General features: G+C 48.0%; 1 protein-coding gene across 2 annotated transcripts in view; it reads left to right on the forward strand.

The window, feature by feature from the left end:
* SEC62 (SEC62 homolog, preprotein translocation factor) overlaps positions 1-12,624 on the forward strand; it is a 670,644-nt gene that overhangs the window by 173,011 nt on the left and 485,009 nt on the right. For both annotated transcript variants that reach the window (XM_069618540.1, XM_069618541.1), the window contains one exon: positions 10,855-10,963. In XM_069618540.1, the coding sequence (XP_069474641.1) occupies positions 10,855-10,963 (109 nt within the window). The remainder of the gene's footprint in view (positions 1-10,854; positions 10,964-12,624) is intronic.

A 12,624-nucleotide genomic window follows, 5' to 3' on the forward strand; every position in this document is an offset into this window, starting at 1 on the left:
CACAGAAGACAGATGGGTCTTGTCAGTTGCTCGAGCGGGCTTCCGCTTACCCCTATCCCCTACCCCACCCCTCAACCCTCCTTTTCAGCTGTCAGGCTGGCCCTCCCTCAAAGCCGAAGTTCAGAAACTTCTGGACCTCAGAGCTGTGGACCCGTTCCCCTTGGGGAGTGAGGGGATGGCTTCTACTCCCGGCTGTTTACGGTGCCCAAACCCAACCAGGCTGGCCTGCGCACCATCCTAGAGCTTTCCCAGTTCATTCTTTTCCTACCCCAAGAGAAATTCAAGATGATCACGCCCAGCCAGATACGCTCCTCCTTGCAGATGGGCGATTGGCTCAGCGTCGTGGATCTTCAGGATGCGTACATGCATATCCTGATTTGGAACCCACACAGGAGATATCTCCGCTTCTCTTTGGGAGAGGAGCACTTCTAGTTTCGAGTGCTTCCTTTTGGCCTCAGCTCGGTGCCGCGTGTCTTCGCGAAGATGATGTTGGTGATTGTGGCCTATCTTCGTCTCCAGGGTATCCATGTGTATCCATATTTGGACGACTGGCTCTTACGCAGCCCTTGTCCGCTGGCAGCAGCGGGCGATCTCCAGTCTCTCCTTCAGCTCCTGTTCCATCTTTAGCTGTCGGTGAACTGGCGGAAATCTTCCATGACGTTCTCACAGGACCTGATTTTCCTGGGTTTTCACTGGAACACGATCGACTGCAGAGTATACCTGACCGGGGACAGAATGGCGGATCTGTTAGCCACGTGTCAGATGTTTGCGCAGTCGGAGAGCATGTCAGCCTGGTGGTTCCAGAGGCTTCTGGGCCTCATGGCCTCGTGTGTGCTGGCTCTTCCTTTTGCTCGTCTCAAGATGAGACGGATCCAGATGGCTCTTCAGAGTTCTTGGCGTCAGGCTGTGGACTCAGATTCCAGACTGATAATGATTCCAGCTTCCATGAGAGTGGACCTGGAATGGTGGTCATCTTTCAGCAACCTGTCGGTGGGTGCGGGGTTTCAGGACTGAGCTCCGACGGACTCCTCCCTCCTGGGGTTGGGTGCGACGTTAGCTCTTCTACACGTATCGGACCTCTGGTCGCCTCAGGACAAGCTCCTGCACATAAATCATTTGGAGCTTCTGGCGATCTTTCTAGCGCTCAAGGCGTCAGACCGGTCATTGCCAACAAGGTGGTCCGCATACGCACGGACAATGTGGTGTCAATGTATTACATCAACAATCAAGGGGGAACGAAGTCTCCCCCCCTCGTGGAACTGTCCATCCAGATTTTGGAGTGGGCCGTGCTTCATGGTGTCTGGCTGCTTGCAGTACACATTCCGGGTCAGCTGAATGTCACAGCGGATACCCTCAGCCGGCGGACAGTGGTCAGCTACGAGTGGGAGTTGAAGGCAGAGGTCCTCTTAGGGATCTTCTCGCGTTGGGGCACACCGGAGGTGGATCTCTTTGCTACGGCGGTGAACAGGAAGCTTCCTCGGTTTGCTTCCAGAGGGTGGCTGGGAGCCTCCTCTCGAGATTCCATGGCACAACATGAGAGCTTATGCCTTCCCACCTCTGCCTCTAGTCCATCTAGCAATTTTGGAGCTGAAGAACTCGGTGAACTGCTCCCTTCTACTCATAGCCCCCTGGTGGCCGGCCAGGTTTTGGTTCTCAGAACTTCAACACCTGTCGGTGTATCCGCCGATCAGCCTACCGGTGACCCCAGATCTTCTTCATCAGGGGGAGCAGCAGATATGGCACCCCTCCCCACAATCGCTCAGCTTGGCGGCATGGTGCCTGAGTTCAGGTCCTTAGAGCATCTTAACCGGATAACATGCGTATTATCCAGGCAGCCAGGAAACCCTCAACCAGATCCCAATACAGGAGTAAATGGCTCAGGTTCTGTCATTGGTGTTTGGGAAAGCAGTTGGACCCAAGGGTGGCTACGATTGACACTGTGCTGTCCTTCGTGTCCTCCGTAGCAGAGTCGGATGTTCACGTTCTGTCCTGCAGAACTTACCTTTCAGCGGTCTCCGCTTATCTTTCTACAGACCAATGTTCCTACTCTCTGAGTAACTCAGTCGACAAGAGGCATTTTGCAGGCTTGACACGCCTCTACCCTCCAGTTCGTTGTCCGCACCCGCCGTGGGACCTAAATATAGTCCTGACGGCGCTGTGCCATAAGCCTTTTGAACCCATGGCCACGGTGGACCTCAAGTACCTATCATGGAAAGTGTCCTTTTTGGTCGCCGTTACCTCAGCAAGGCGAGTGAGTGAGCTCCAGGCCTTGTCAGTGGAGCATCCCTTCTTGTTTTTCACAAGGACATGGTGGTCCTACAGGCAAACCCTGCCTTTCTACCAAAAGTGGTAACTGAGTTCCATCTGAATCAGTCGATCTCTCTGCCGGTCTTTTTTCCAAACCCTACCTCAGAGGCAGAAGGGGTTCTGAACTGTCTTGATGTCAGAAGGGCTCTTAAGTTCTACCTTGACAGGACTTCCGAGCTTAGGAGTTCTTCTCAGCTTTTTGTGACTTTCGGTAACCCTCAGGGTAAGCAGGCGTCTAAGGCAACTATTTCTCGGTGGATCGCCGCCTGCATTACATAGTCTTTCACCATACAAGGGCTGAAACCTCCTAAGGGTATTCATGCACACCTGGTGCGGGGCAAGGCAGCTACGGTTGCTTTTCAGAAGTATGTCCCCTGGGAGTCCATCGCTAGGGCAGCTACTTGGGACTCCCCATCTGCTTTTTGTAAGCATCATTGTTTTGATATAAGCTCGAGAGCTGATGCTCAGTTTGGTCAGGCTGTGCTGAAGAACCTTTTTCAATAAGGGGTATTTCCATCCACCCGTAGTTCCAGTTAGGAGTGCTTTGGAATCTCCCATAAGTATGGAGGAAAGGGGACAGGACGTAGGAGTATAACCAAGTTATAGGACACATTTTTGAATTTTTTTTTTTGGGATGCTTTTTACAAAGTGCTCGGGTCCCGTCCCACAGGACGGAGAGATGTCCCATAAGTATGGAGGAAAGGAGTATGGACTAGGAGTAAGGTGGTCTCTACGGTGAGTAACCTGGTTAAATCTTCACACTGAATCTGTTGGTTGTCTCCATGACCATCAGTTTGGCTTCAGAGCTGCCAGAAACACGCAAACTGCTCTCCTGAACATCCGTGAAGACCTGTTCTCCAACTTTGATTGCAGCACCCCGTGTCCTCATCTTACTTGATCTCTCTTCTGCCTTTGACACGGTCAACCACACCATCTTGCTCAACCATGTCCGTGATAATCTGGGTATCACTGATCAGGTCCTGGCTTGGCTGACTTCTTTCCTCTCAGATCGACCCTCCCAGGTCCAACTTGGGTCCTTCCTCTCCTCTCCTCTATCTCTATCTTTACCTGTGGTGTTCCCCAAGGGTCTAACCTCTCTCCCTGGCTTTTCAACCAATACCTGGCACTTCTTTCCCACTGCATTGCTGCTCTCTGTCCCAATTTTCAGTGATATGCGGATGACACGCAACTCATTTTCAGGCTCCCTTCCGCCACCTCTTCTTCTCTGGTCTCTGACTGTCTGGCGGCACACCACTCCTGGATAGCAGACAATGATTTCTGCCTTAATGCCAGTAAGACCAAGATTCTCGTCATTGGCACACCTGCTCCCTCCTTTCCTGTCACCATAAAATGGCTCACCGAGAATGCAACATAAATGGCACTCTAACTCTCGCACCTCCACTTGTACTCTACCTGACTTGCTATTTTGTTCGCCATTGATTTGACTGTTTGGTGGCGCTCTATCTGCACTTGTACTTGTCTCACCTATAGAGCCAAAAAACTGTCTACTCTGTAACTTGCTTGTTCTGTAACTTGTAACTTCTGTAACCAAGCTGTAAACTTCCTTGTCTCTTGCGCCCTGCTACCTCAGGGTCCGGTGCACATAACAAATAAACAAACAAACAAACTCTATGGCCGGCCTCTCTTGGCCCTCTTCCTGCTCCCACCTGTGAGGCAAAAAACCTCTGGATTATCTTCGACTCCACACTTTACTTCTCTCCTCACATCTCTAAGAAGTCACACTACCAGCTACACCTCCTCATAGGTACTTTTCCTTTCCACTCCTTCCCCCAAAAGCACACTGTCTCCAGAGCTCTTGTTCTCTCCAGGCTAACCTACTGCAACAGCCTCTTTCTAAATCTGCCTGCCTCTACTCTCCGCCCTCTGCAACGTATTCAAAACAGGACTTGTCCTTGGCCTCAAGCCCAGGTATCGTATCTCTCCAGGTCTGAACTCTCTGCACTGGCTCTCAGTGGCTGTGAGGATTACGTTAAAAACCCTCTGCATTGTCCACAAGCCCTTCTGGAGCCTGGGGCCTCAATACCTTCAACTCTCTCTTCCTAAATACCTTCCTTCTCGAGCTCTTTGCTCATCCGCCTCCAACTCCCTCACGATCAGTCGCTTCTCCAAGCAACGAGTTGGTGGTAGATCTTTCTTCTGCTGGGGCCTCCCTCTGGAACACCCTCCCTGCCTCCCTGAAACTCGAGGAGAACCATCTCTAGTTCTGGAAGCTCCTCGAGACCTTCCTCTTTGCTTCTGCTTCCTCTCCTCCTCTTCCCTGCTGATCTCCTGGTTGAAACTGCACTGGTTACCTGGCTACCCAATGATCTTGGGGTAGGGTCCCCTCCCCGCCAGCTGCAGACCTGCACTGCCACCCTTGCACTCGGGGACTGTATCGGGGACTGCATCTGTATCCCTAAAGCCCTGACAAGCCCTTGGCACCTGATGTCTGCACTTAACATTGCACCTGCCACCAGCTGGCTGCACTTTTATTGTCTTATTTATTTCAGTGTTATCCTGTGTACTGCACTGCCCACTTCCCTTCCCCCGCACTCCCCTCCTCCCCTGCACTTGCCCGATCTCACTGTCACCTGGCCTAGTAAGATCGTTGTCTTCTTTCTGTTCCCCCTCACTTGTGTATAGGCGTGTTATAAATGCTATATCATATCATATATATATTAAGGATGTAATGTCTTTAGACATATCTGCCACTGCCTCCTTTACCGATGCTTTCGGTGTCCACAACCTGCACCAAACCCTCCTTTCGAGAACAAATAACTGCAGTCTCGTGAGCAGGCAGCAACGAGTCCATGATTGGAAAAAAACTATCCATACTTCCCAGGAAGTCACTTATGTGGTCGTCAAAATGTATTTCTACGGTCTGCCCAGTGCTTTGCATACAGGGAAGAGAAACCGTGGCGTCCAACAACAAGTTCCTCCCGCGGGGCGAGCCCAATGTATCCACAACGCTACACCCCACTACTAGCCTGCTCTCATGGGGAACCAGAGTACACAAATAAGCCCGCCCCAGACTTGGGAGAAACCTTATCATCCGTAGTTGGTGCAGCAGAGAATGAAAAGTACAGAAAGTACTGTGAAGAATATCAAACTAATTTTTAACCCCCAGCAATATAACCAAATAAGAGAGAGGATAGAGACCATAGAGATGGTTAGCCAGTGCTTTATGTGGGATAGGCAATCGAGAGGGGCTGTAACAAGGGTGTGTGGCCTAAGTGATGGGCATGACATAAAGGGTGCTGGGGGGAAGACGTAAGGGGACAGGTGGCTTAGGCCCCAAAAATACCTTGTGAGAACCTGAAGACTTGTATTTTATGTCACTCTGTATGATTGCAGGCAGTCTTATTTGCATCCAATCTTCTTGTACATAAATCTCTTTGGCATGCGTTGTAAATTAATCGCTGTCTGTAAATAAATCCCTCTGTATAGAAACAATTTATTGAGTAAATCACTCTAATTCTGTAACTGCATCTCTTTTGAGAAAGAGGAGGGGGATACAAATTATCAATGCAGGCTCCTTTCTCCTTTACTTAAAATGAAAGGCCATTCTGAGAACATAAGAATGCTGCACATATTTTTAGATTTGTCAAATGTGTGCAAGATGCCATGATCATGGTGGCAGCAGTGCGCTATACTAAACCATAGATCAGCACAATGGAACACAGTACTGCTGAAATATGTAAGATCATGGGGTTTTAGCATTGCACCATCATCAAAGTTATCACAGGAAACTCTGCATTGGGATGCCAGCAAAGATTATTGGACCTCATCACTGCTGGGCACACACCTGCCCCCACACTGCTCTGAATACAGAACACATTGTACTGACTACACATGCACATGCTGTGGAACGTCTCAAAGTCCAAACCTGTAGAGGGTTGTCTAACCGTAGGCCTCAAGGGTCGAAAGCCGAAAACCTGAGGAGTTTTCAGGGTATCACTCAATATTCATGAGAAGAAATATGCATACATTTAGAATCATATGCAAATTTAACTCCTTAATATTAATGAGGAATATCCTTAGACTCTGACATGTTTCCAGCCCTCGAGGCCTGTCGTTGTACCCTGCATGGGGTCCCCCTTTAGTGAAACCCACAACCAGCAGATAGTCCCTCTGCCCATGGATTGAGCACACAAGGTACTACGTACACAGTTGTTGGTAAAACTCATATAACACAACATTCCGACAGGATCCTTCTGTGGAAAGCCCAAAGCCAGCAGAGTACACGCAGCTAACCGTTACCGAGCCGGTTTGAAGAAGGTGCCAAGATCCAAGCTTCCCTGTATGGGACTCTCACCATGTAAAAGTAGGTGAGGGTTGCACTTCCTCCAGTCAGTTACCCACCTAAAGTGTTTGTTATAGCAGCAAGTGAAAATGTGCAATCCACAACTACACAGCAGCAAAGAAAACTGTACTGGCTAGGCAACAGCTACAAGTAGTTAATTTAAGGGTCATGGCTGTGGGACCTGTGAGAAACCGGAGGGTGCTCTCACTTCTACTCCTCTTGGATCCTCTGCGCAGGTGGCCAGGGAAAGTACATTGCTTTTGGATCCTGACCCTGAGGGCGGAGAAGCGAGGGAGGATCACCTGGGTGGAGGGCCCTTGTGGATTGGGAGCGGGGTACTCTTGGGCGAGACATGGTATCCCCCCTTTCCCTGTTAACAACTAACTAACCCTCCCCCGGACTTTATGTGACACCTGACACTTCTGGGAAGAAGAGACTGAGTAATGCACATTATGCCATGTCACCACTTTAATACTGGGACGACGAAGAGTGTAGTAAAGTTCAGGCATATCCTCTTAATCATAGTCAGGAAAACCACATTGGAATCCCACACCTGCAACCTGTTAAAAGGTTGCAGGTGTTTAAAAGGAGTAAAAATGTGCAGCAACAAGAGAAACAGGGAGGCCTGTGGGAAGAAGACCAGCAGGGCACCCGTTTTCCGGAGGAGGCAGCCGTGGTGGGAATTTTGGAGGAGCCAGGATGCTGGCCAGAAGCCCAGCCAACCTATCGAGCCCAGAGCGAGTTTGGTCATTAGGCTTTTGCAGGAACAGGAGCCACTGTGGTGAGAAACCAGCAGGTAGAGCTGTGTCAGGAATCGGCCCGGGAGCCGCAGGGGGTCATAGGCGGGCTCTACCCCCGCAGTCTCGCAGTAAACGGGATCAAGATACAATGCTTCAGCGGTCGTTATCCATGAGGTTACCTCGCATTAAAGGTTTAATCCACGGCCACAAGAACCGATTACGATTTCGTCCTTCAGGGTTTTTGCGTTGGCGGTTACCATGTAGATTAGGGCAGCGACGTCGACTCGCACCACGGCGGCCGCACGTACAGGTCATGTGATCACGATCTTATAAAACTCTAGCCTGCAGTTAACTCGTTGCTTCTGATTTTGAATTTGGAGTCTGCTACGTGCTTGTGAAAATTCTTGTCTTCCTGCCTTTGTACCTTTGTCTTCCTGTCTAGCCCTGTTACCTCTTGTCGGAATCTTTCCCCATGCTTCCTGCGTACCCGCTCCTGTCTTCTGTCTAAGCCCACCACGGAAATCCCCGTTCTGCCTCACTGCTAATTGTTACCGGACCGGACCTCGCCCAGGATTGCCTCTGTTTCATGATTTTGTCTTCGGAACTTTTGTTTGTTGTTCGACTTGGATTGCCTAACGGATTGCCTCTGCCTTTCGACTTGATCAACCTGAACATTATCTCCCGCTGTGGATCCACCTGACCAGTGCTCCTTATTTTCCAGACTGCCGGTACACTACTCCTCTCCATTCCCCGGTACGGACTAGAGACTGCCGTGGTACCATTAGGGGTGGAGGTAGGAGCGTCCTCGTTTCGTCGGGGATTGTACTGCCGACCCTTAGGCGTACGCGTGCCGGCGGGAATAGTTCAAAATCCCTGTACCTTGGCGGTCTTATTGGAGCATTGGTTGCCCATGGAATTCCTATCAACAACCCCATGGTAAGAGTGTCTGTCCTACTTTCATGTTTCTGTTCTTGGTGTCCCGGGTATAAGTATTAAGGATTGTTTTCTCTTATATTTTGTAACAGCTATTTCTGTTCCTTGTGACATCTGCATAAAATGGCTGTTCTATAATCAACTGGTATACTGTCAGACATAAGGGAATCAACTGGTATACTGTCAGACGCGAGGGAATCAACTGGTATACTGTCAGACGCGAGGGAATCTGCTGCCACACGCCACCCGGGATCCATTCTTCCAAACAATAGATCCCTGGTGCTGGTATATTGTATATCCAGACACAGGGTTACATTGTAGGGTAGAATTCTTTGTCTACACTACGAGGGCAACGTAAGAAGGCGATCCTGACAAGCTGCGGGAGAGAGCGGGACGCTGTCCTCATCCAGACAGAGGCAGCAGAGCAACCAGCGAGGCCAGGAAAAGCCCCGAAGTGCGAACGGGGCTCGTAGCAGCTGGCCGGCCGACCTGCAAGGCTGAAAGATAGCAGCGCGAGCTACCGGGGAACAATGCTTAAGTCCATGAGTGTCGAGGGAGGCACTCAGCAGCCGGGGGCGTACCTAGTGGATGGCAAAAAGGGTTATGCTTTACCGAACTGAAAGAAAAACTTGAAATTAAACTTGCTAGATGCATATTGAATACCGAACCAAACGGGAACTTGAAATTAAGCATATTGAACCTTTTTTAAACACCGAACTGAATGAAACTTTGCAATTAAGCACATTGAATATCTGGTGAATACTTAGGCAATATATTCCGAGGAGGAGGGGGGCATCAATGGTCGGTAATTCCCCCGGTGCCATAGTTCAGAGCCCGGGCGAAGCAAGGGCTTTAACGAAGCCCCGAGGGCATTACCCGACCGGTAATGCCCCTTGTGAGGGTTATATTGCCATTAGTACCCTGGAATGTTCTACCAGGGTACTAATTGGTATTTTTCTTGAGTTGAGAAACAGCGCCTCGACCGTTTCTCGAATCGAGAAAAAAAAAGTTTAAAAATGTCCTGGCGGGGTTCACGAGAAGGAACTTCTTCCTTTCCATGACGGCCATTGAAATCAATGTAAACATTTTTTTTTAAAAAAGGCCCGCCATGGAAAGGGAGAAGGGACGTAGTCCCTTCTCCCTTTCCATGGCAGCCAGTCACGGAAGGAATGCCAGAGCCGCCGCGGTGAGGGAGCCTTGTCGGCCGGGTAATGCCCTGGCGATGGCCAATGCGCTTGCTTGTAACAAGCTCATTGATCCTGGCCGGGTACTAATGAGCGGAATGAAATCTCGCAACTAAGCTTGTTGAATATCAAATTAAGTTAAGCTTTATGGGTAAAGCAAATAATAAGACAGCCAAAGGGAAAGTGTCCCTATGATAACATATGAGAAAATGCACCAGCGTGAAAGAGTGCCAGCCAAAGAATTGTAAATATTATCCATAAAGCCAAGAGGCCAACAAAGAGAGGGATCCTGGTTGTGGAACCATGTGATGGGTGGGACTGTGTTGCCTAACAACTGCGCATAGACCGGTGAGCCATGAGTTGTGAGAACCAAAAGACATAGTGGAATGAATCAAGAAGAGGCATTGCCAATGAATAGATGAGGCAATCCAGGAATGTGGTCAAGCTGACCTTGAGTTGTGTTAAATCTTTTGTTTGAAAGACTGACATAAGTATAACTGGTAGAGCTGAAGTCTTGGGGAAGGGAACCCGGAGACGTGAGGCATTGCACCTTTTGGCTTGAGATCAAAGCCTCAATACCATTTTTCTTTGGACTGTGCTGCTTGGAACTTGGGGAAGGGAACGCAGAGGAATGTGTGGAACGGTATTACCTTGAGTGAGAGAGAGGTCATTCTGAGGCTTTTGTGAAACTTTCTTGAACTTGGGGAAGGGGAGCTGAAAAGGAAGCTGCGAGCTAGAAGAAGCTCAGAGCCTTATGTAGATCACTATTTCTTTGATTATTGACATCCCTACATGACATTTAACTTAAGTTGTGAGGGCAAGCATAGGTTTTAGACACAGACCGACTTTGACTTCAGACTCTTACTTCAGGTAGGGAAATTACACCTTAGCATAGGGCATGTTAGGCCTCCTAACATCCTGACATTTACTTGAATAAATCAGTTTGTTTTGAACTTAGATCTGTTGTTTGTGTCTTCCTTCATGATGCCTTCACAGACTACACAATTGCTTTTGATTGGTCATGTTATCTAAGTGTGTTGTGAGTTGTAATGTTGTAATGGCATCCCAATCAGTGAAAGAATAATGTAGCATTAATTTGGAAAGCATGTATCTGCTGGTGTGAGGAGACATTTACTTAATTTGAATATTTAGTTGTCATTCTCATCTTCCTGTAATGTGCTACTATGCTTCAACTATCTGCTTTATAATTGTGAAGCACCATGCAGGAAAGGTTATCACTTGGATGTTTTCCATTGCCACAGTGCAGATTGCAACCACTAAAACCTAGGAATCATTTGCACACTTAGAATACATTTTGATATTTTTAATTTATTTAAATTTAGCATGTGTATATATCTAATTGTTTATCAACCTGTTTCTGTTACAGGAAGTTGGCGAGCCAACAAAAGATGAGAAAGCTGTAGCCAAATACTTAAGGTTCAACTGTCCAACCAAGTCTACCAACATGATGGGCCACAGAGTTGATTATTTCATCGGTACGATTACATGAATGAGTCAATTTTGTAGATTACCCTTGTTTGATATTTTAGCTTGAAGCACATTTTGTGGCTGTTTATGAATCTGTCAGATGGGTGCATTCAAAGAGTTTTCATTATGATTTTTTTCAAGTAGTTAGTGGAATGATCTTTTTCTTATTTGCGTCATTTATGGTGATTGAAAATGACCTCTCAGTACCCACCTCTCAAATAGCAATTTGTATTTTTACTAATATTTCAACAACTCTGCACCACCCAGTTGAGAAATACAGATTTATCCACAGTAAGACAAGGCTGTGGCAGGGTAGAAGGTGATTCATTTTAAATGCTTGTTAAAAAGAAGGATAGGTAAACTGTTAGTAATTTGTTAATTAGTTCAAAAATGTTTTTGTACAGCAATCTTTAGAATTTTTTATTTTGTGGCAAATGAGTAAACCAATGTTTATAAAATGTTCAGTTGACTCATAGAGCGAATAACATCAGTGCTAGGTATGTGCCTTTTTTGAAACCTTACAACAGAATTACACATTACATAAACGCACATCAGCCAGTTTGCAGAAATATAGAAGCCAGTTTGCAGAAATATAGAAGTACTAGCAAAATGTGCCTGTACTTTGCACGGGTTCTTTTAGACAGATATGGCAACACTCATCAATTGTTGACAATCACGTAGCAGATGTGAAGGGGAGGTGAGAATTGGTGTGCTGCAGCATAATGGGACCTTAGTGCGCTCACCCCACCGGTTGCCTCACCCTGGTGCGGTGCAGTATTTTGTGTAACAATGCGGTACAGATATCTCGGAAACAGTGCAGGGTCTTGGAACGTGACTTTCCTTCAGGTTTTGTTCCTGGTGTCTAGATGGTTAAAATGAGCTTTGTGTGGTCCTTCTATGACCAAATTGTGTTGCGCGTTGCGGTGCAAAATCTCAGAAACTGTGCATCCTAGGGCCTTGAAACATGGTTTTGAGGGACCTTATGGGACCTTGAAGTTCTGTTCCTTGCGTCAAGATGCTTGAGATGAGCTCTTTCCACTCCTTCTACGACCAGCTTGATGTTTCGCCGCTTCCAGGCAACCGTCTCATCTGTGCATGGGTGAAATCCGGGAAACACAGTGGGGTGTCCACATGTAATGTAGCCTGTGGCGTATCGAGGGTGCGAACAGGTAACTATGCAAACTTTGGAGCAGATTGGTAGAAGGGTGTGGAATTGTATGAAGAACAAACACATTTTCTGTGTATATATATATATATATTTCTGAGGCTTGTGGAATCTGCTTAGATCACATGCTGTGCATAGGCCGACATCTAGTGGAAGCTGCGGAGTATTACAGTTTGTTTTTCGAAAGTCGAAAATGGGCGTCGACACAGGCGTGCCAGTAATACTATCCCTAGTGTGACGTCCACTGTACCCAAGATCCCTCACGCGTGTAGGATCCTCAGATTGTTTTTTTCCGCCATACTGGTCGGAAGCATCTTGCGGAGTTCCCTGGCCTTAGCCATACTTTTGCTGTTATTATAATTATAATTCTTATTCATTCCCTTCCCCACCCCAACGTCGACCCTCGACCTCGACGACGGCTGGAGAAGTCATCGACCGTCGACTGCTGCACGACGGATCTGGGCCTCGGAAGGCCGCTGGCCTCGGCCCGGGCCTAGTAGGCCG

Source organism: Ambystoma mexicanum, chromosome 10, assembly GCF_040938575.1.
Source record: "Ambystoma mexicanum isolate Mex_15411 chromosome 10, UKY_AmexF1_1, whole genome shotgun sequence".
Lineage (NCBI taxonomy): Eukaryota > Metazoa > Chordata > Amphibia > Caudata > Ambystomatidae > Ambystoma > Ambystoma mexicanum.